This window comes from Parus major, chromosome 5 (genome assembly GCF_001522545.3).
Source record: "Parus major isolate Abel chromosome 5, Parus_major1.1, whole genome shotgun sequence".
NCBI classification, from domain to species: Eukaryota; Metazoa; Chordata; class Aves; order Passeriformes; family Paridae; genus Parus; species Parus major.
In genome coordinates, this window is record NC_031774.1 from 3,102,727 (window position 1) to 3,127,184 (window position 24,458).

At 39.6% G+C, this 24,458-nt stretch overlaps 1 protein-coding gene across 3 annotated transcripts in view; it reads right to left on the reverse strand.

Moving 5' to 3' along the window:
• Positions 1 to 10,457: 10,457 nt before the first annotated feature.
• BBOX1 (gamma-butyrobetaine hydroxylase 1) overlaps positions 10,458 to 24,458 on the reverse strand; it is a 35,975-nt gene continuing 21,974 nt past the window's right edge. For all 3 annotated transcript variants that reach the window (XM_015631589.3, XM_015631590.3, XM_015631588.3), the window contains 5 exons: positions 21,471 to 21,669; positions 18,059 to 18,164; positions 14,824 to 15,020; positions 13,957 to 14,123; positions 10,458 to 12,841 (listed from right to left, as the gene is read on the reverse strand). In XM_015631589.3, the coding sequence (XP_015487075.1) occupies positions 12,681 to 12,841; positions 13,957 to 14,123; positions 14,824 to 15,020; positions 18,059 to 18,164; positions 21,471 to 21,669 (830 nt within the window). In that variant the 3' untranslated portion in view covers positions 10,458 to 12,680. The remainder of the gene's footprint in view (positions 12,842 to 13,956; positions 14,124 to 14,823; positions 15,021 to 18,058; positions 18,165 to 21,470; positions 21,670 to 24,458) is intronic.

Here is a 24,458-nt window from a genome sequence, read left to right on the forward strand (position 1 = left end):
GGAGGCTGATGGGAGTCTTTTCTTGTGACCAATTATCAGTCATTTCTAAGAATTGACAGCAGTTTTAACCATTCAGAAGTGAGATCAACCTGTGAACACCCCCTTAAGATGTAAAGCCAGGGTTCTCTTGTTGTCTTTGTGTTTCCAGCTTCTGTAGAGGTAACAGGCTCTGTCGTGGCCTCCTCCCCCGCTCCAGGCCGGACAAGGCTGCAGAGGGCAGGGGGAAAAGAAACGGAGCCGGCCTGGCTTGGTTTGTAGTTTCTGCCACTGATCTGAAACCTGACACCATCAACATCTGCAACTTTCCCAGACTTTAACTCTTTTACTACCTAAATAAGACTTAAAGATTACTCCTTTTTCCCAGAGAGACAGAGAGAGAGACAATCAACATGAAGAAGACATCATAAAAAGACATCATAAAACATAAAAACATCATAAAAAGACAGTGAAGAAAAGAGTTAAGTTTTAGATAGGGAAGAGAGAATAAGGAGATGCTTTATAAGCTGAAATATTTTTCTGTTAAAGCTATGGAGATGGACAGTAGTGTTCTGAAAAAGCTCCTTTAATTCATGACAGTGTATATTAGGAAGAATAGAGTGTTCGAAGTGTGGATTTTGAGCAAAAAGTGGAGTAATTGTGATACAGTGAGGTGCTGGAAGAGAGGGGAGAGAAGTAATAATTGAAGATTTGAGGCTGCTTGAGGCAAAGAGAAAACTTCTGTTTCCAGGAAAGCTCACAGAGACAGATGAAGAGAACTTCTGCCTTTAAATAACTCATCCTTAAAAATGACATCCCTAGACTCATGGCCCCTAACACACCTCAGAGTGATGGGAAATAGGAGGAAGAAATCTGATGACAGATTTCTGGGCAGCAGGCATCAGAGAAATAGAAAGTTATAACAGAAATGGTTTTCATGTGAGAAACTCCATAGATTAGCAGAAGAAGACTTCTGTTTCTCTACAAAGGCTGATGAAAAGATTCTAGCAGGAATTGGGACTGTTTTAAACACCAAAGTTCCAAAGTTTTTTGTCTCTATGTTGTCATGTGAACAAGAGAATAGTTGGGGAGTGGGAGGAAAAGGGGTTTTCTGCAAGTTTTATTTTGGTGTTCTTATTCTTGTAGTTTTGTTAGTAAACTTTCTTTATTCCTTTTAAGCCTGTTTTGCTCCTGTTCTAATCCGTATCTCACAGCAAGAAATAAGTTTTCTAGTAATTTTTTAGTTACTGCTTTAAAACCATGACAATGTAACATTTAAATTAAGCCTTCCAAATAAAAAGATGGTACCCTGAGGTCTAAAGTAAGCACTAAAATAAAGTTTGGGTGATACAGCAGTTTCCTTTTGGAAAAGAGATCATTGCTGCATGCTCAATATTAATATTGGCACAAGTAAAAAAAGTCATTTGTACTTTAAATTACCCTGGAAGTTTTCTCAGAAATGCTGCTTTTCCAGGAAGAGTTTTCTGCATTCATCATTATTTGGTGACAGCCCAGGGAAGAGAGAGGTGTGAGACTCCCAGGAACTGTGGCTGGTTTGATGTAGTAATTTATTACTTTTTACTTATTACTTACAGAAGTTATTTAGCATTTCCCACATCTCCTTTGGCACCTCTGTATAACCAAGTACACAGAGTTTTTCTGTTTATGCATTGCTTATGAGGACTGCACTTAAAAGATCTGTAGGATAATATATGTTAAGAGTTTCTTTCATTTATATTTGTTCTCAAGTACACTAAGTGGCCTGACTCCTTCCTGATTTTGTCAGGTCACTGATTTTTACTTTAAATATTTCTTAAATATTTTGCTCAGTTCAGCAAGTAAATATATGAAAAAATATTATATATATAAATGTAAATAGAAATAGAAATAAATATGAATAAAATCTATATATAAAAATATAAAAAAAAAATAATTTTGTTCTAGGAAATGTAGAAATATATTTGATAAATAAAAGAATTACTGAAGATATTAAGTAAAAGCACTGGCCACCCTCTTTTTGATTTAAATGAGTTAGGAAACTCAATAAAGATACTAAGAGTTGTATAGGCATAAGCACAGAAAAAAATATTTAAAAAAACTAATCTCATTACTTTTTTCTTTTTTTTCTTGAGGGTTAGTGCTATGGGCATTTCTAAAACACATAAATATATATGAAGAGAAATAATATTATTAGCAAAATTTCAAGGGAGAAAGAAACCCCTTAGTTAAAGAAAAATATCTTTTTTCTGCTTTTTCAGATGGGTTTCCAAAGACAATTTCCACTTTGACCCAAATGATATTTGTTACATTAAAAGTTGTAAGCAAGGATGCTCTTCACAGGATGCTCTAAGAAATCTGATTTCATGTTTACAGGCTGCAGCTAAAAGTTGAGTTTTCAGCTTTCAAACACAAGTTAGAACTGCTCATTCTTCACAACTCAAATAACAGAAGTGTCCAAGAAGTAATTCCTGTTGACTTTCCTGTTGAAAACTCACGTTTTCAAACTTCATCAGTCAGCATTGCCTCATGCTTGTGTGCACTTGTGTGCAGACAGGGTGGCAGGCTGGAAGACATGAGCTCCTGTTGACAAGAATTACTCAGAGAAAATGGTACATATCTGCTAGGATAGTCATGTTTAACCAGAGAAGTGTTGTTGGACATCATCTCTCGTTTGAAATCAAGCGCTGCAGTTTGTTCAAACAGAATTTTGGTGGCTTTTTGTGAAATCCTGCTGTGCCATCAGTCCTGGCCTGGCTAGAGTGGGTGAAGAAGTAAAATTAGAAAAAATCCACAGGAATCTTTGCCTTGTTTGGTCCCAAGGATGCTAAGCTAAGGGCTTGTCCTCTAGCATCCACCTCCCAAGGAGAGTGATGTCCTCTCACAGATCCATCCATTGTTGAGACAGAATCAGGAATACTGCAGGATTCCTTAAATATACTGTGTGTTTGTCTTCCCTGCACTGGTGACAGCTGGGATCAGTGAGGTCTGAACAAGTTTTAGTGAGTACTTATTTGTATTTCTAGCCAGCCTCAGGGTTGTGCTGGGACCCTGGTGCCAAAGGTTATGTTGACCCAGAAAGGAACTGGAACAGATCCAAACTCCTCTGCATCCAGCTCTGATCTATCCAAATTAATGGGGCAGCTGCAGCGATGTTGAGTTTTGAAGACACGATTTCTCATTCCTGATTTAATGTCTGTGCTTAATACTGTCATGTTTTATGGTGCTTCTCCTGCCCTTTACTGAGCAGTGCTGTGATCCTTGCACAAGTCCTTGGGTCTGCAGGCAGGGGCATGTGAGGGATTTTGAGTGGTGAGAGGAAGGTATTAGATGTTTTAGACCTTCCTTAATTTTTCAATTTTTTTTATTTTTAATAGTCATAAATAGACCCTGGAAAGGAAAGGAATCCATGAGCTCATGCTCCTTCTATATTCAACAACCGTATTTGAGAGAGCACATTTCCCTGTACAGGAGGAGAAGCGAGGTATGTGTTTATGAGCAAGGCAGCAGAAAATGTGAGCTCATCACATCTCTCCTTTCTTAAACAAGAGCCTAAAAATACTGCCAAAATCACTCACTGGGAACACAGAATACATCTCCTTGGCCACATGAAAGCTGACTGGAGCTATGCCTCTGTCCAAAACATTTTTAGATTTATATGCCATGGATTCCTGGACATATGCTGATTCTGTGAACAAGTCTCATCCTCATGGAATATGCTGTTTCTGAACGCTCTCCTGAGTCAAATATAAAGGAATGACAGGCTTTCTACTGCATCTGATTCCCCTGGGGAGTAAGCAGCAACATGCCCTTGCCCTTCAGAGCAGAGAGCAAATTGCTGAGGGAGCTCCAAGTGTAGAAATAGCAGTGCTTCAAAATGAGGTATTAATTTAGGAGCCTGGTGGCACCACTCATGAAGACAACCTCCCTGTAATTTGTGCTCAAGAATTATCTCAAGGGGAAATCCATATTCTTACCCATATTTAGGCTGAGAGAGATACTGAACAAGCTTGCTGTGTTATCAAAATATCAGGAAGAATAAAACTCTCTAATATTGTAATTTCAGAAAGCAGGCATTACTTTATTTTGTCATTGGATGCATGGGGGATCACTTCTAACACATGCACACATGCAAAGTTCCAAAGCTGTTATTTATCTATACAAAACATACATACTAATATTCCTATTCATCTGGTATTCTCTTCCCCCTTCACAGAAATCATTTATATATACAAAGCTCTATAGCTTGTATTTGGCCATGTACAGAAAACTTGGGACACGGTCTCAAGAGGGTCTCAGGTGGTCATTTGGGGATAGCCACCACCTCACTCTGTCCTCTCAGGGTCACAACAAGCTGGATCACATCCTGCTGGCTTGACTCCTTGGTAAAGAACCTGTTTGGCAATTTGTGGAACTTTAAACAATGGGTCTCAGTTTCTCTGGTCACAACTGTGATACTGCAATCAGTATTTTGAGTATTTATGTCAGGTGTACACTCCAAGCCACCATGAGACCAGGAAGATCACTTTACCTTAGTCGATCTCTCACAAGATCTTGATCTCATCACATTCCCAGAAATTTCCTCTGAATTCCAATAAAAGCAACAGAACACCTGACACCTGAGGGTCCATTTTGTCCTGATTTCAGGCATGGTTCTGCACCTTAGTTCTTGTAAAAAGGAGATGGCTTTGTGCTTCAGCTGGTGTTTGTATCGCTGCAGCTACGAGGTTGCAAAGGCTGAGTCCAGAGAAAGAAATTCAAAAAACCAAGTGGAAATCTACACAGGTTAAATCCCAAATAATAGGAAAGGAATTCTTCACACAGTGGGTGTAGCCAAAAGCAGAGTGTGAGATACATGGGGTTACCCATCTGTTTTATCATTTTACTCAAAAAGAACTAATCTTCCAAAGCAAAATCTGGAGATGAGTGAGGTGCACTAGGGGACACAATGTTTTGCTGTCTTTCACTGATGCTCATTTTCGCTTTGAGAAGCTGTGGAATTGCCATCCCTGGAAGTGTTCAAGGCCAGAATGGACAGGGTTTGAAGTAACCTGGTTTAGTGGAAGGGGCTTGGAGCTAGGTAAGCTTCAAGGTCCCTCCCAACACAAAGCATTCTATAATTCTATGGTAGATACTCATTATACAAAAAAAAATTTATGTTTTTTAAAAATTAATAATGATGCAAGTAATGATAATTATTAAAAACAAGCAAAGCACATAATTATAAATAAAAATATCTTGGTTCCACCCCGGACAGAGTGTTTATTTTTGCAGTAGCTGGGAGGAAGGTTATTTGCCACCACCTGATGTCATTGCCGGGTGTGAGGAAAAGGGACTTTATTCTGGGGGGAAATTGGTTCCTTCTGGTCAAGAAAATGTGGTGGAGAGAGAGGTCTGGTATTTGTTTATTTTTGGGGGCTTTCTGTGTAAATAATTTTTTCCTATACATTTTCTCATTAGTCTTGTTGCTGTTAATGTTAATTTTTTTTGTTCTTTCCAGTAAGTTGTTTTTATCTCAACCCATGATCTTTGTCTTCTGTGCCTGCAGCTGGAGGGGAGAGGGGAAGCAATGAGTGGTTTTAGCAGGAGTACTGAATTGGAGAATTCCATTCCTAAACCATGACAGCCTTAATTGGTGTCCAGTGTGGGTCATGAAGGGTTGAGATAACAACAGATCTGCCCAGAGCAGGTTGGAAATAAGCTTGATCTAAGTATTTGCTGTACTAGGTGTGTCTCTGTTCTAAAAGCATGGGTACGTGAGAGGAGGAACAATCACTGCAGGAAATTCTTCAAGGATAAATGCTGCTCCAGTTCCCATGGGGCAAGTCCTCAGGTCCTCAGGCAGAATAAAAGGGCTGCTGATGTTACTTCTGATCCTCTCAAAAGGATGTCCTGTTCATATCTACAGGAAGTGAGCAATGAGTTATGACCAGAACTAGAGAGACCCTGCCTCCAGGCAGGTGGGGAAAAGGGAACTCAGATCTATTGGACTGTGTGGATCCAATGGTTTGGCAAATCAGACCCACAAGAGTGTAAGGCTTGAGTTGACACTGGCACACAATGTCCCCTGATGCCACCAGGATACCTAGGGGCAGAATCCATCTCTGTTCCTGGGGTGACAGGGGGATCCCAAGAGCTGCCTGTACTGGAAGTTGAAGTGATCCTGGTTGGGAGTGAATGGAAAAACATTCCATTGTGACTGTCCCAGAGGCCCTGTGCATCCTTGGCATAGATTATCTGAGGAGAGAGTATTTCAGGAAGGGCATTGCTGGGCTTTTGGGATAGCTGCTGTGTAGACAGAGGGAATTAGACAGCTGAATTAATACCTCATGTGGTATCTCAGAGGGCCCTTCTGCTGTGAGATTGTTGAGGGTGGAAGAACAGCAGCGCACCATCGACAGCACTGCACCAACCGGGACCCTGTAACCCCCACCAGGGGATTTTTCATGAACTGCAGAGCCAGAGTGGTCAGCAAGATTCTCTTATGCTTTAAAAGTCCCAAATTGCCAGTGCCCCAGTCCAGTGGAGGGTGGAGACTGACTGTAGACTGCTGTGGCCTGAATGAAGTCACAGCATCACCGAGTGCTGCTGTGCTGGACGTGCTGGAGCTTCAGTACAAACTGGGGTTCAGGGAAGAAAAGTGGTCCCACCATTGACTCTGCTGATGTGTTTTTCTCCATTCCTCTGGCAGCAGAGTACAGGGCACAGTTTGTTTTCACCTGGGGGGTGTCCAGAACACCTGGAACTGACTGCCCCAGGGGTGGAAACACGGTCCCACTGTTTGCCATGGACTGATCTGGTCTGCACAGGAAAAGGGTGAGGCTGCAGAACACTTGCAATAACATTGATGACATCATTATGTGGGGCAACACAGCAGAGGAAGTTTTTGAGAAAGGGGAGAAGATACTTCAGATCCCCCTGAAGGCTGTTTTTGCCATGAAACAAAGCAAGGTCAAGGGACCTGCCCAGGAATTCCAGTCCTTAGGAATAAAATGGCAAGATGGATATCATCAGATTCCAATGGCTTTGGTTAACAAAATAGCAGCTGTGTGAGCAACAGTAAATTGAATGTTACAATGGACTGTCAAAAACCACACTGAAAACACTGGGTGATGGGACCTGCAAACACTGGGATCTGCATTTAGTGAAGGCCACTTGCTTAGTTTACACTGGAGCTCTACCAGTGGAGATGTCCCTGCCAGAGCAAAATCTCCGTGTGCTGTAGAAAAGGACAAAGATTTCATGGTGCATATGAAAAATGTGTCAGGGAAGACAGTTTGGATTAGTCCTGCCTCAAGCAAAGGCAAGCTTGTGGGATTACTTTTGCTCAAGGACCTGGGTGCACTTGGTAGGTAATGCAGAGGGACAGAAAACACAATGTGTACCTGAAGGGGGTCTGATTTTTGGATGAGGACAGTCTGTAATGTTGAATTGCACATATAATATTGGCTGCTGAATGACACTGCCACTGTAGGTGATAATTTCCATGGACAGTGAGTATGGGCTGCTCACCAGGTGTGAGTTCCTGATGCAGCCACCAACCAACAGCCCACCAGCTCTGCTAACCTGGGAAACATCTGTGATGCACAAAACCCACAGTCAAGGACTAAGTAAACTAAAAACACATCTTGGAGGAACAGCCATTGGCTGTGGAAATCACACCTGCTCTTGTGTATATTTATATGTATATGTAGTTGGAAGGAATAGGATCTGAGCATGAATAGAGATGTACAGGATGCTCTCCTGATTCCACCTGGGACATGTTTATTTTTGCAGTAGCTGGGAGGGAGGTTATTCTATAACACCTCACATCATTGTGGGGGCAGGGAAAAGGGACTGTCTTCCAGGGAGAAGGGGTTTTTGCAGGTTAAGAAAATGTGGTGGGCAGAATGGTCTGGTATTTGCTTATTGCCAGGGGATTTCCATGTAAATAATTTCTCATACATTTTGTCAATATTGTTGCTGTTAACATTCATTTTCTTATCTCATTTTTTCCAGTAAATTATTCTTATATCAGCCTGTGATCTTTGCCTTTTGTGCCTTCAGTTGGAGGGGGAATGGGGAGCTGCATGTGGTTCATCCTTTTGTTTACCAGATGCACTTGACACCAATGAACAGGAGCCTTGGGGCTACCCTGAATTGCCATGACTGCTGAAGATCCTTTTAAGTAGCCAGGGAAAACAGAAGCTTCTGCAGCTGCTTTTCTTGTTTCTCAGCACCATCCTGCAGCAGCTGTTACAGGAGACTGGGGGATGCAGCTCTCCCTCTCTTGTGATCCCAGAAGAAGCTGCCAATTTGGACCTCACAGCTCCAGCACTGGGGACTGGAAAATGGCCTGAATCCATCTCTGGTACCTCACCCCATGTCCAATAATGAGATTGGTTTCAGTAGGAACTCCCCAAATAACTGTCCTGTCTATGTTCTAGATAATTTTTGATACTATGGCTATTTTCAAGAAGTGATTTAGCTAATTCCCTATCTTTTCAACTTTAATCAGATGTCACATAGAAAAATAGGTTTCTTATGAAGAGTTATGATTTATTTTCCTTTAGTTTTTGTTTTGGTGGGGGGTGAGTTTTTTGTTTGTTTACTTAAAAAGGATATTTTTGTGTTTTTTCTGCATCTTACTCTTTACCATCTATTTTGTCCTATTGGATTGGCATAACAGGGTGAGGGATGCTTTGCTATAAGTTTGAAATGTGTGTCTAAAATATGTTACGTTAGATTTTACCAAAAGTGATTTCAGATTTCAAACATGAAACTTCGAACTCTGGACTTGCCCTGACAGCTGGCTTTATGAAGGTGTAGATTAAAGTAAAAACCTCATTTGTCTTAAGGAGAATTTGAGACAAGATCACTAAGTAAATTCTCTAATTTGTGACAGAGAAAAATACAGTACAGAATAAATACATATTTTTCATCCAAAACTAGGCATGTGATGGAAGGCTGCATTTGATTTGCTTTGAATTTACAGAAGTGTGACCTTATCAAAGCCAAGAGAGCCCAAATGTGAAACAGGATTTCATCTACCTTTATGCCTCTGGGTAAAATGATTCTGTGTGTATGTAGATACACTAAAACCATTTTAGATCTATCTGGACATATACACACATATATATATATGTGTATGTATATCTATAAAGATATGTATTTATATATCTATATATATGTATCAATATATTTCAACTTGCAAAGCTGGGCAGCTAGTCCAGTTTTCTTCCCACAATAGGCATTTGGAGATCTCTCTGGACCATATTATATCTATATTAGCAGCCAAAATTAGTTGTCACATGCAGCAGGTGGCTCAACAGCAGCAGAGTGCTGCCTGTGCTGAAGTGATTCAGAGATGTGAGGGTACTGATCTGCCCGAGATGCTACTCACAGCAAGCTTTAAACAACAGCTGGAAATCTGCTATGTAAAAGATTTAAAAAAGTATACATGAAAAGAGTGCTTTGGGATTGGATCCAATATCCATTCCTACTAAATGCAGTAGGAGAAGAAAGCTAGGACAAAAGAGAAAAGGTATTTGCAGATAGTAAAATGGGCATGTATTTTTTCTGTTTCTCCACCTGTGCTGGATGCAGCCAGCTGCTGACAACAGCCTGGTTAGCTGATATATCATGATCAGCACAAAGCTAACAGAGCATTAGAAATTCTACATTACAACAGCTCAGTGAAATCTTGTCCTTTACCACCCTCTGGGTACAGCCCAAAAGCTTCTTCAGTGCTGTCTTGCAAACACTTGTTGCCAGCTGATTATTTTCTTGCTGTTCCAAGAGGGCAAAGATGGTTGGACCTTTTAGTCAGTGAAGGTTGAGGTACCCATGCTGGGTGGCATGTATCTGTACTGCAGCTGTGTCAGAAGCCACAGCTGTCTTCAAGCTTTGCAATGTCATCTTTTGTGTGGTTTTGGAAATGAAGGGGAACAAAAAACATTTGGGGCTTCCTCTATTCTTTAGCCTGACCAGGTATCAATAGTCATCAGGAGATTTACTTTGCAGATAGCTACAGAAATACTCTTTTTCTAGTATGACTAAGGTATTAGGCAAAGGAACTTAGAATTAAAATCTCTGATATAGATAGTAGCAGGATTTTAGAAATTGAGCAGAGGGTTTTCAGGCACAATAATAAGTTTTGATTTGTGTTCAGTTTGTGTGGGTAGTGTGACCCATTTCCAGTTTAACTGGATATTGTATTAACTGGATATGGATATACCATATGGAGGCATAACAGGAATTAGATTTTTTTTACTTGTGCAGGACCTCATGTTTCTGCTGATGAACAGTTTTTACCATTATTTGTACTCCATTCTGTTCAAAGCTGTGGGTTTAGTTATATTTTAACTGTATTTTAAGTATACAAGACAGACAAATGTGGATGGATCCAGGTCTAATAAGATTTACAGATATTTGTAACTAACAATGATTTTATATCTGTGTGCAAGATGTTATGTGTGAGATTAGACACAAGCCCAAACCAGCAATTAGTTCCATGACAGCTTTTAATAAAAAGTAATTTGAATGAAAGTGTTCAGAAAAGTACAGAATACAGGTGGAAAACATCTCTTCCCTATTAATGACTGGTATAAATCACAAGATGTCTTAACAGTTATAAATTGCAACATTCACTCCATCTTCATATGGAAAATACCACAGTTAATGCAGAGCATTGCTGGAATACATGAATATAGGTATTAATTTTCCCTCTTTTATAACAGAAAAAAAATATTTTCCTCATGTTTCCAGAATTAATTACTAAAGGAGGCACTGAGAGATTTAATTACGCCTAAACCCAAATTTTGTTAGACGATTTCATGAGGTCACAACTTTGACAATAACATTTCACTATTTAATAAAGAAGACTGGATTCAAACTGCCCTATGACAAAAAGGCATAATTGAGTTTTACCTGATTATTCAGCTGATCTCTGTTGTTAAATGATAAGCAGAAGCTATTGAAGTGTTTGCAAACTCATTTTAGGTCATGGAATCATACAGTGGTCTGGATTGGAAGGGACCTTAAAGATCATCTAGTTCCAGCCCATGGGAAGGGACAGTGTCCACAAAATCAGGTTGCTCAAAGTTCCATCTAACCTGGCCTTGTTTTAATTCTATGGTTATTTAATTCTGTAGTTGTAGTTCTATTGTGTTACCCTACTAAGAAGACACTAGGATTTATTTGACTTGGAAGGAACATGTTTGAAAATATACATTTGAACAGAAGGATTTGAGGGTGGAAGAGTGGTTATTTTGTCTAGCTCACAGCATGGTGAGAGGATCCTGTTAACTCTGCAGCTATAAGAACAGTGAAAAATAAACTCAGTGGACATTTTGTTGGGCATGAAAACAAGTATTTTGAAATTCTTTCTTTTTCCATGTGGCATCTGAATATAGGGAAAGAACACCACAACTTTGGCTGCAGTAATTTATTTCTACATAATTTTTTAATGTACGTATATAATTTATTTCTAGCATAATTTTTATTCAGAATCCAGAATAGAGGAAAACATCCTAAAGATCTACTGGAGGTGTAAGAAAAATGGATTTGGGTTCAGTTACCACATTTCTGTCACATGCAAAGTCAATAGCCAGTTCTCCTTTGTAGTTTTTAGCCACCAAACATCATCAGCATTCCTCCTCCTCACTTACTCAAAACTCTGCTCTACAGATCTTACATCTGGCCCCTGATAGGATTTCTGACCCTGGCTGTGACCTCTGCACTGAGAGTAGGATTTACCTTCCTAATGCAGAGGAACATTAATACGATGCATTCTTTGGTAAGTTTATGGTTTCTGATCTTATGGAGTTGGAAATGCAAGAAAAATTATTTGTGGCTGTGATGGTCAAAACATGTCCAGTGGGATATAGAGAATACAGCCTCTGTTCAATGAGAGCATGTGTTACAGCAGAGTCCTACCTAGAAAGGTGTGCATTTAAAAATAACACCATTGCAGTGTTTTGGTGTTTTTTATATTTTGATAGCAAATTTTAGTTATGATTTATGCAATAAAGAATGCTTCTCTGAAAATAGAGGAAGGTGCCGTTCATAACAAAATTTAGTTAATAATGCTTCTTTTCATTTCACCTTTCAAGTTTTCTAGGGAGCACAGGCAGACATGTAGAGCCAAAGGAAGGCATTGTGAGCCCCAGTCAGTCTGGTAAAGTGATAATCTTTCAAGACACTTTGCACACTGATTATAAAAGAACATATAAACCTACAAACATAGCAATGTATTTCTTAGATTCAAAGACCATGGCACAGATAAACTTAAATTGTTATGAACAAAATATTTCTTAGCTTATAGAAATGAAAAATATATTTGTGATAGACTCACAGAGTGGTTTGGGCTGAAAGGGACCTTAAAAACCATCTCATTCCATCCTTTTTCCATAAGCAAGGATACCTTTCACTATCCCAGGTTGCTCCAATCCCTATCCAACCTGGCCTTGAGCACTTCCAGGGGCTGGGCAGCCACAGCTTCTCTGAGCAACCTGTTTCAGAACCTCAGCACCCTCATAGTAAAGAATATCTTCCTAATATCTAATCAAAACCTACCCTCTGTCAGTTCAAAGCCATTACCCTGGTTCTACAACAGGCCCTTATCAAAAGCAATGTTAGTTTCTGGAAAGAAGACTCATTCTTTTAATGTTGCTGTTGTCATTGAGGTTAGATAATCTACATTTTGCTCATTCTAGTTAGAAGAAAGTTCAGTCTCTGTTCAGGACCTTCTTCCTAAGGAGCCGGAGCCTTGACATGACCACATCCCAGTCTGCATAGGCGCCTTCCAGGTGACGTGTCACCTCTGAACACCACGGGTAGCTCTGCCGACCGTGAAGCACACGCCAGTTATCAAATGTCACTATGTCTCCTACAAAGAGATTGCACAAGGGTCACTACTTGGAATGTTCTTGTTGATTCCTTCAGAAAAAGACACAGGTAGATTCATATCAATGGTTAGGGAGCAATAATTTCCAGTAGCCCAGCTGGAGATACACAGTAATTTTAACTTTCTCAACCAGAGAGGCCAGTTCCCTTTTGACATCTCTTTCATTTCTTGTATAGGGAGGAGTTAAAAAGCAGAGAGGTAGAGGAGTCCTTGAGGAGAAAGGCAGCTACAGCAAATACATACAGGTGAAATTAACAAAATGGGTGAAAAACAGTAGGATAATTTTTATTTGATCAGTCTAGTACTATTTGTACTACACACATACATACTATCCCTGCTAAGAGAATTTCACAAGAACAAAGCGAAGATATAGAAAGTTAGGAAATCACACAATTAATGCTAGAATACCAATTTAATTTTTCTCCCTTGTGTGCCACCATTATGATAAATCTTGAATTAAATAAACTCACAGTCTTCCTTATCTTCTTCCCATTCCCTCCACCAGCATTTTGATGCATTAATTAACAAAATGGATGTCATTAATGTAATGTAAGGCACTTTTTTTTTCCATTAATGTGATCTTACACATTATTTATTGTGTGTTTCCAGTGAAGAGAGATTAATTTCCTCACAGACATTTCAGACACAAATACCATAGTATGTGAGGCAGTCAGATACACCAATGAATTTATTTTTGTAATATCTCTTGAGAGATTCATATCTTTATTTTAATGCTGGGGAATGAAAGTACAGTGATTAAGACCACATATGATATCACACATAGTATTTCCCATCTATGATGCTATTGATACATCAATTTCCAATATGCTATGTAGCATAAAATGCTATTTTGTATTTAGTATAAAGATACATTTGACTAATCTATAGGTAGACTATTCCCCCCTGCCATTTTCTCTTCTTTACAGTGTAACAATGGCAAAAGAAATATATACAATGAATGTAAGAATGCAGTATGATATAAAATAGATGATAGAAAGTCTCTAAGTTCCTCTCAGTACTAGTGCTAGCAATCTTCAAGCATTTTGACTGCCAGGAAAAAAGTGAAAAATTGTTGTGAGGAGAAGCAATTTACTGACCTGGTTTCAGTTTGTAAGTGAACTTGTGTTCAGCACTGTTTAATAAATCATTAAATTCCTTTAGTGCTGCATAAAATGACCTCACTTTTTCAGCTGGTATATCAAACACTGTGTCTCTTGTTGCATTATTGTAATTGATGCGAATTACTTGGCCTCTGGAATCTATGCTATAAAACAAAGGAAAGGGGAAAAAAAAAGGAAAGGAAAAAAGAAAAAAGAATTTAGCTGTTACTGAAACAGTTCAAGATGATTAAACAATAGCTGAATTCTCCTGCTGGAATATCAGTATGTTTCTATAGTAAAATTCAGATGGATACTGGATTGGATCTTGCTAATTAAGCCTAACTAGGAAAAGGGATAATCAGGAGAAAGTGCAGACATTTAATTTCCTCAAAAATCTATATTATACACTCTTTAACTGTAAACTTTTAAAAATAAATCATAAACTTTATAAAATCAGAAAAGAATATGAAAATTTGCATTTCATCTTTTGATAGTATATAATTCTTAATCTAAATGTTTCAAATTATGACCTCTCCTTGCATGATATATATGTATATTGACTGGCATTTAGTAACAGATTTGGCTGTAATTAACCTGTGCCTGTGCCTAGGAGTTACTCTAAGTACCACCACTTCTTGTCTGTGTGTGGCAAAACCAAGTAAATGGTACAATGCACTGAACAAGTCACACATTCCCCAAAAATACAGACTAAAGACCCCAAACAACCAACCCCACCCTATCCTAGAACTACAGACCAAGTTAAACCAGTGTTTTCCCACAAGGTGGCAGGAGCAGACCTTCTACCAACATGTAATCCACCAGACCACAGGGGTTTTACTTATAGGTGTTGCTGAAACTACTCACTCTATAATCCTTTGTTTGCAGTGCACAGCAAAATCACAGTAATCCACCCCCACATCAACGTAGTCTACAGCAGTAGAGGACAGGATCTGAAATGCCTCAGGATTTTGTTTCTTCAGCTTGTTGGATACATGAAATCCATCTACAACTTCACTTTCACCTCCTGCAGATGTTTGCTTTATACAGTGAAGAAATTGAACCTGGAATGAATTAAGATATCTTTTATAAAAACAATTAGCTTGCATATTTAACAGATTATTAGTATCAGTTCTCTCACATCTGTGGTTCTTTTATTCTGGTTGTTTGATTTGGTTTTTTTCCCAGTGGCAGACTGAGTTCTCCTTTACTGCAGCATCACAGCACTCTGCCACCAGTATCACAAAGGCAGAAAATTAAATAAGCATGTTCATAAATTCATCCCATTTGGGATATCTTCTAATGCTTGCAACCTGTGAGTCAGTGGCAAAGAGGTTTTGCTTCTTTCCTTTGAGTTCCTCTTTCTGGCTGTCACATAATTTTAAATGCATTTCAGTCATATCTCAACAAGGCATATTAGCTCTGGCCTGCAGAAACAAAACCTGATGTGAATTATCTACTCGTAGAGGGGAAGAATTTGCTATCAGAGAAGGCCTGTCTCTGTGATAAAGTATCATTAAGACAGTTTAATTTCACTTTAGAATGAATTTGCCAAGGTGTAAGATGGAGCAAAAAGCCTAAGCTGGGCTCCAGGTTGCACTGGTATAAATCTAAGCTGCTGACACAAGCAGTAAAACTCCCTGTGGCTCTAGATACCACACAAACTGTAATTACTCATCCAGCAAATGACACACGATACACTTGTCACATCAAATGTTGTTACCTTTGTCACTTGGCCCTTCCATGGTGGTGAATTATTTCTGAGACCACTAGGAGAAAAACTAACCAAACCAACCAAAAAACACCCCCAACAACAATAACCAAAAATGAGCAAACAAACAAACAACAAAACCCCCCACATAACCCAAACAAACAAACAAACCCACAGAAAAACCCCAACCAACCAAGCAAAACAAAACAAATTAAAAACCCCCAAACCCCCCAAAACATCAACTGCAAAAACCTGAACAAAAAACACCCCACAAACATAAGCTCAAACAAATAAACAACAAAACCAAAAAGCCAGACAACTCACCAAACAAAACCCAAACCAAACAAAACCTCCTCAGGATGGGAAAGAGGACTGGAACAGGGTTTGCTCTCTTTAGCAGCTGGACCTGCAGACCTTGGTAATGGTGATGAAGGGGGAAACTCAAGCTGTGGGCAGGGCAAAGGACCCACTGAAGGGAGCACAAGGCAGCAAGTTCTTTGTTTTGTGGCCACAGCTGGCCTTGTGCAAGGTAAGCGCAGCTTGGCTCAGTCAAGGAGGGCTGCAGTAATTTATGTTATGGTCCTAGGAAGTCCTAAACCAGGATTTTTATGGGACAGTTCTGAAATTAATCATCATCTTTTAAGAACATGTCTAAATATTCATAATAAATCACAGAATCACTGGGTTGGGAGAGACCTTTAAGATCATTGAGTCCAACCCATGCCCTAAAACGTCAACTAAACCATGGCACTGAGCACCACATCCAATCATTTTTTAAACACATCCAGGGATGGTGACTCCACCACCTCCTCAGGTAGACAATTCCAGTACCTTATCACTCTTTCAGTAAAAAACTTTTTCCTAAAATCCAACCTGTATTTCCCTTGGCACAGCTTGAGGCTGTGTCCTCTCATTCTGTCAGCTGCTGCCTGGAGAAAGAGACCAACCCCACCTGATAAAAACACCTTTCAGGGAGCTGTGGAGAGTGATGAGGTCACCTCTGGGTCTCCTTTTCTCCAGGCTGAACAACCCCAGCTCCCTCAGTGGTTCCTCTCAGGGTTTGTGTTCCCAGCCCCTCACCAGCCTCGTTGTCTCCTCTGGATGCCCTCAGGGGTTTCAAAGTCCTTCCCAAACTGAGGGGCCAGATCTGGACACAGCACTCGAGGTGTGGCCTCAGCAGTGCCGAGTACAGGGCAAGAATGAGCTCCCTGCTCCTGCTGGCCACACCATTCCTGACACAGGCCAGGATGCTGTTGGCCTTCTTGGCCACCAGGGCACTGCTGGCTCATGTTCAGTCGGGTGTCAGCACCCCCAGGTCCCTTTCTGGCACTGTCCAGCCACACCATCCCCAGCCTGTAGTGCTGCAGGGGTTTATTGTGGCTTACATGCAACTTAATTAAAATATTGTGTAATAACTGGATATATAAAGAAAATGGCACATTCAGGACTATGTTCAAAAACATTTTAATGTGCTTTAATACTTTTATTTCCTACAAGCACATTTGAATGAAAAAGGTTAGTTCTTTTCTAATGTTTCCTAGCAGAGTGTGAGCTTTGGCACAGACAGGACAGTGAGCTAATTCACATCTGCTCTCTATTAATGAAGCCCTAGTCCATTCTCACTCCACATCAATGAACAGTATCTAAATGATGAAAAGATAAATTTATTGTGAAGTATTTGGTATTTCCCTATGGGTAAATCACATTGGCTTTTTGTTTAAATACAGAAACAACAGCGTACTCCACAACAGAAGGGAAAGTTTTTTAGTGTAAACTTTTCCAGGGTTATCTGTGTTCCTTTGTACCTGTTCCTACTATTTCCCAGTTCCCTGGAATTATGTGAATTATGTGGATTACACTTTGATATGACAGGGACCGGGTGAAAACATATTTTCTGAGGTTGCCTGGTTTTACAGAATGGCCCAGTTTTTTTTGTCAGTTGTGAAAGGGTAAACAATTCACAGAAAACAGAATACACCATCTTAATCATATTTCTTTCTCTGTTCCCCTCCTGAGCTGAAGAGATGAGTCCTAAACAGCATTTAGATGCCTAACTCTTGTGAAATAATGAGAACAGTATTCAAAGCATATAAAGGACCCTAAAGTTTTCTCATCTGGTTATGAAAAATATTTTCAATACTTTGTGTATTTGATTTTAAAATTATGGGATATATGGGAGACATACTGAATTAACGCTGAATTTACATCATACCATATAAATTGCATACTCAGGTGTATATAGATTACCATATGCATATTAATATATCAGTATTTTTACATTGCTCTTTGAAGACAAAATTCCAAGCCACTGATCACTAACTGTATTTCACATTATAGGAACATTTCCTTTTCCCCTTTTGTGGGTTGAAAAAGTCAGTAAATTTAACTTACCCCAGGTGGGTGCTGCAGAACAGGGTAATCAGTATGAAAACAGAGTCTCCCAGTTGTATAAGCTACATTGTTAGCATCTGCTTTGTCTTGCACTTGCCAAGTTGGTCTTTATAACGAAAGGGAAAAGAGAAAACATGTTAGAACATCTATACACAGAAACTGTTAAACCACAGTACAGAAGTAATTTCATCTTTGGACATGAAAATATTGTAACATTATAAGGAAATAAGAATTTAGCAGTGTCCCTCCACCCCAAAAGAGAATTATTTCATCAGTCCTAGATAAACTTCAGTGTGCCAAGGGACATCTGGCACCAAGGCAGTACCTAGAAGAATGATGGCTTTCCAGTGGTGGCACTTTGATGAATGCAAAAGCCAGCTGAAGACACTAAACAAGAGGCTTCTACAGTAGAAATCATCTTGGTACTGATGCTTCAGAAATAAGCAAGTAGAAGCTGGCCCATTTCTTTTTATCAACCTTCCACTTTCCCTCTGCCACATGGAGCACATTATCAATGAAATACAAAATTTGTAAAGGCCTTGTAATTTCCCCCAAAAGTTATTTTTAAGGCTTTATAATCCTAGAAAATATAGAGTATCCTTTACAGGGGGATCTTTCCGTAAGTTGAAGACTTGCTACTGGAGGAAAATGTCTTGAAAGACTTGAAAGAAAGACTTTGACACTTCTTCCTTTTCTATAACACCCTTTTGGAGAACTAGCTCTGTTTATTTTATTACATAGTTTCTGTCTTGGAATTTGGCACAATTCAGTAAAAAAGTTTTCTGACAACTGCAGTGAAAAAAGGAAGTCACAGCTATATGGCAAAGACAGGAATACCTCACGTTGCATGCACAGACAAAATGTATTTTGAGTGACACACCATGCAGGAGAATTTGAGACCAAGAACCACAGGTTTTGTTTACATAAAGTTCATGTGATTGAAGACAGTCCTCAGCAGATGTATGTTATAGATCCAGATGTTTGTCTGGAAAAGTGTAATTTACCATGCAGAGTCCATATAATTGCATACACACAAATGACTGAAAAGAAATTACGAAACTCATTTTCCCTTGTGGAATGCTATAGACCAAATATGTTCCAGATGGTGTGTGCCTAGCTTTACTTCTTAATAACAGTTCTAAAAGAAAATAGGCTAAAGAACATGCAGATAAAATTATTTATATACAGTATATAAATGCTTTTGCTCTAGGAGTTGTATTTAATATAGAAATTATGCAAAATGCTAAAATTGGATTTCTGCAATTGCCAGGGAGAAAATCCCCTTGAATATTTGCAAACATGTTTAACTGCCTAGGAAAAATAGTTTTCATTATTTGGTATGACACATATTCATCAGTACATTGAGTACTTGGAGTAACAGCATATATTCATCAGCACATGATCTTAATACTCAAGCATGATCATTTCAACCACACTTCCATAATCTGACAGCCAAAAAATAGCCCCTTTATATCATTCCTGTAATTAGTGCTGAAGGCAGTTAGATTTGCTTCATCTTTCATTTATTAGGCTCTGGTGTCACTGGATGGTTCTAAAACAATTTAACACATTTTAATTGTCTCATTTATATGAAATACATTCAATTGCTGGAGTGATAACACTTTATAGAATTATCATAAGCTTTTGTAAAAGCAGTCATTGCTTTTGTGCTGTTAGGATTTGCAAGGGAAGCTGCTCCCCAGGAGCTTTCCTTCCACACAGGGAGCTTTGGTCAAAGTTACTGACTTGAAGTCAAAGATGTTAACAGGGAGCTCAGCACTGAATATGGAAAAATCAACCTTACTTTGTTTAAATCTCAAATGAGTTGAAGCATCAGCTTGGCCATGTTGGGTGCACAGGTAGTAAGGGGATGTCAGAGGACTCTTGGATCTTAAGGAGAGCAAAGTGGGTTGGAATGGTTTATGGTTTAATAATTAGGGTCAGATTTCAAAGCTCATTGTTCAGGCTGTTTGATAGAGTAGGAAGATTGGCACCAAGCAGGTGTAGCAATTTTTTCCATTATATAGCAACATGGGCTCAGTCTTCATCAGTAGAAACCCAGACTCTGTTACATCCTTAGTCCTGTGAAAGTGCAGCACTAGGAACTTAAGCCACATTTGAATCATTTTGTGTTACATTTCATTAAAAGTCTGTGTCTCACACATATGAGATTTGGGACACATGTCCTTCTCTTGCTGCTGAAGAGCTCCAGGTGATACTGATGAACTGGCTGTTTTAATGGGAGAGCTGGAGCCCTGAAGGAAAGCCTTCACACCACACCAAGCATTGGACAAGGCTTCAGAACACAGGAGGAACACAACATAGGGCATGGAAAGTTGGAGAAATTAATTGTAGTATGACTTCATTAATGCAGTTGGGTCTCCATAATGGAATGAAAAAGGTTAATTTAAAAACATGGAAACTCTTGATACTATATGGCTGATACAGAGAATGTTTCCACTTTTTACAGTAATGACACTTTAGGGAGGTCACACCAAGCAGACATCTAGACATCTTCTCATCTAGACAAGAAAAAAGCCTTTTTTCTTTCATTTGTTAGAATTATATTCATTGCTGTTACATTTCAGTTTAAAATTCAGGGCTCTGTTGAGGTAATGTTTAATTTGGCAAGTTTGCCAATTCTGAGTTTATCCTTTTATTTATCCTATTTTGTAGGCCATGTATTTGGCTCCCAGTGAAACAGCAGGGAGATTACCCAAAGTTATTATTTTGTTATGTTTGTAAAACCCAGCCCAGAATTGGATGCCAGTAAGAAATGAACTTCTGTTTCAGGGGTGGAAATTATTTTAAGTATTAGCTACAAACATTTCTTCTTTGTTAGATGGAGGTCACTGATTCAGCTCAGCAAGATGTGAGTTGCCATCATCATTTGTCTGCTCATTTAGTAGGCATTGCAGAGGTAGAGCTTCAGTCTGCCAGTTGTTGGAGTCAAAAGGATAATTTACAAGTGCCTGCTTGCACTCATTCAAGCTGAACTCTCCTTGTTGGGATTGGTTATGACTTTCCAGAGCACAATCTTTTGAAAGCAGGGATACTGTACTCAGCCCATCTTCTTGGTGATGTTGGCCACAACACCAACATCTAAGTCTCACCTATATCCATGATTGAAAATCAGACTAAGCAAAAGTTTCAGAACAGATAATTTCCTCTGCTCAGAACAGGACTGGATTAGGGATTTTTTAGGTTTTGTTTATGGCATAGATAAGTAAATCTATCTCACTGTTACCCTAAATTCAACAACATTTATTTTCAGACACTTTTCCTTCTATTTTCTAATATATAGAGAAAAAACCATACACCTTGCTTTAATATATTAATCCACAAAATAGATACAGCAAGCTTATATGAAGAACATTAGAGGTGATTACAAGATATTATAAAATAAACTCACCCATAAAATGTGAGGCGCAGGAACCCAATCCTGTGGCCGAGTCTATTCAATTCTCCCTGCCTTGTAGCAGCTCCTGTCAGTAGAACAATTCCTACTTTCTTTAGGGTGCACAACCACTTGTATGCACTTTCATCATTGTACATGATTTCTTCAAAAGGCATTTTGGGAAGCTGAAGGTCTGAGCCCCAGTACTGGTGTTCTGAAAGGGAAGAAATAGAAAAACAAGTTCTGAGCTGTTCTAGCATCAAAACTCAGGACATGGTCAAAGCAGGAAGGTAGTGGGATTTCTGTGTACTTGTAAATATTCCTCAATCCTACAAACATCTCAAATGGAGTTCCTGAGTTTGCACAGATGACAAGCAAACTTATGATGAAATTCAGCAAGACACTGCAGTATTGAAATTTAAGGTCAGAAGTTGAATGAAAGGACAGTTTGAAAGGAGTATTTTTTGTCAACAGTGCATTAGAAATGTGTGTATTAATTTTTTCTGTCTGTACTGGTGAGCCACAAGAGCAAAAATTTGAAACTATGACTGCTTTGAAAGTCTCTTTTTAGGGGTGAAAAACTATGGAGCACCCTGAGACATCCCTCATAGGTCAACCCATGGGGTTACTTGCCTTCAGACCCATCACTTGGGACTATGATGGTTCAACCAATTAGCCTGCAGGTCAAATTCATGAGTTTGGACAATGCTGGGGTCACGTGAAGTCAACCACTGAGCCTATGGGGTCACTTGAGGACACAGTCATGGCCTGGGGCCATGCAGAGCTCTGTGAAGAAGCTTCTCAAAACCCAAGGCCAGTCATTTCAGTTTCCCTTGCCTGTGTCCATGAAACACTTTTCATGCCCATTCATCTTCTGCCTCTCTGCTCTGCTGAGACCCCACCTCGAGTACTGAATCCAGCTCTGGGGTCTCCAACACGTGAAGGGCATTAGTGAAGGGCATTGACTTGTTGGAGTGCAGTGGGGCATGCCCCCTTGTCCTTAAGAGCTTGTCAGCTGGTGCAATAACTCAGGGCATCTTGCTTCTCACATCAGTTTGCTAATTGGTGAAATACCACCATCAGGACAGCTTGTTTTGAGTTAATGAGTTATTTCAGCACCATGGGATTACCATTCCCAGTTGACAATAAACATCTTGCCGCGGAAGCAGATGTGGAAAGATAAGTTGGAATTTCTGACTGACAGACACCCCACTTTACAAACTATAAAAGTTACACCATATGTTCACAAAGCAGAAGTCTTCTGCACATTCCCTGGGAATGTGTGGGCTCTTCTCCCCAAAGTTTGGGATGCCTGCTTTGTGGTTGCTTTCTTAAGGGTTGAATGAAAGGAAAAGGACTCTGTGTACACTATCAACAATTCAGTGGTAAATTACACTGACTCCTAATCTATACTATTTCATTGCTAGCTATAACACAGGTATTAATTAATTAGGTACAGGGCTTATTTAAACATCTCACTCAACCCATAACATGCAGTGAGTCCAGAAGAGGCCACCAAGTTGATCAGAGGGATGGAGCAGCTCTCACATAAGGAAAAACTGACAAAATTGGGATTGTTTAGTCTGAAAAAAGAAGGCTTCAGGGTGAGTTAACTGTGGGTAGTGAGGCACTGGTCTGGTTGAAGGTGTCCCTGCCCATGGCAGGGGTGTGGAACAGTTTGATCTTCAAGGTGCCCTTCCAACCCAAACCATTCTGTAATTCTATGATCCCAGAACACAGCTGGAGGAACTCCACCACTGGAGCTCCCTCCCAACTCTCACTAGGCATGTTCCACCTACTTTTAACTTTGGTAAACCATAACTATTTGGCCTGAGGTTTTTTATGGCAGTATCTGTGGGAACCGAATTAGCTGGGGTAGACAAAACCTTGGACTGGGTTCCAGGAAATAAGGAGGAAATAAACCTGAAGCCTTGGGAGGCAGGGTGCTGGGGGGATGCTAATGGAGTCATTCCACAACAGGTCATGTCCCTGGTCTGTGTTTGTGATTGGACCTCAGATACCCCTTTACATTGTGAAGTCCACCACACCCCTGAGTCTTTAGAAGCAGCCCCTTAGACCATAGGGTCTTTGTGAACATTAAAAACTATCTTTGGGGACTCCATCGTACCTGTCCCGATTTATTCTGCCACGCTTGACCTGGCCAAGCCAGGAAAGAGAGGTCTTGGAACCCCACTGTGACAAGTATCAGCAAAAACTAAAAGGAATCAAACCTCTACACCAGTGGAAACTAAAATGTTCATATCTTACCAGTAGCATACAGGATATTTAGGAAAAGAACTCTGGTAATTTGTCTCTGTGGAGAAGTTAGTAGGAAGCACCACTTTGCTAACCATCTGTCTAAAATTTCTTATTACATCTATTTTAAGATTTTCAGAAACATATGCCAAAATCAAATTGATATCCTTCACTAAAAGGCAGTGCTGTAGCCATTCATTAGTGCAGGCAAAACCACATAGTAACAACTAAAACCCATGACTCTTAGTTTTGAGCTCAGTATCATAGGCCAAGGTCACTTAGTTAAAACAATAAAAGGTCATTCCACCCCTCCCCATTACACCCTCATTTTTTTCCCCTCAAATTAATGTTGCCAGGACCAATTTTGCTGAACAGCACTGAAACCAATATCACCTAAGTTTTAATGGCTCTAGCGTATTCAGCCAAGAACTCAAGGGAATAGTAATGTAGAAAGGAAAAAGACAGGATATTAATCACAGAGCCCAAATCACAGCTTCTCACCAGGACACTTTCTGGAGCCTGACAGTGCAGTTAACTTCCATTTAATTTCTCTGTAGTACTGGCAGAGGACACTGGAAGCTACAGTTGTGGGTCACATTTGTTACAAATAATAGTGATTTTCTCCTGCAGTTGATAGAATTCCAGAGAATCTCCAAAAATAGTGCATGGAGTACCTGGACCACTGAATCCATCTTGGTATTTTCTTTATTTGTTCATTCACGGGAATTTTAAAATAGGACAGGTTTT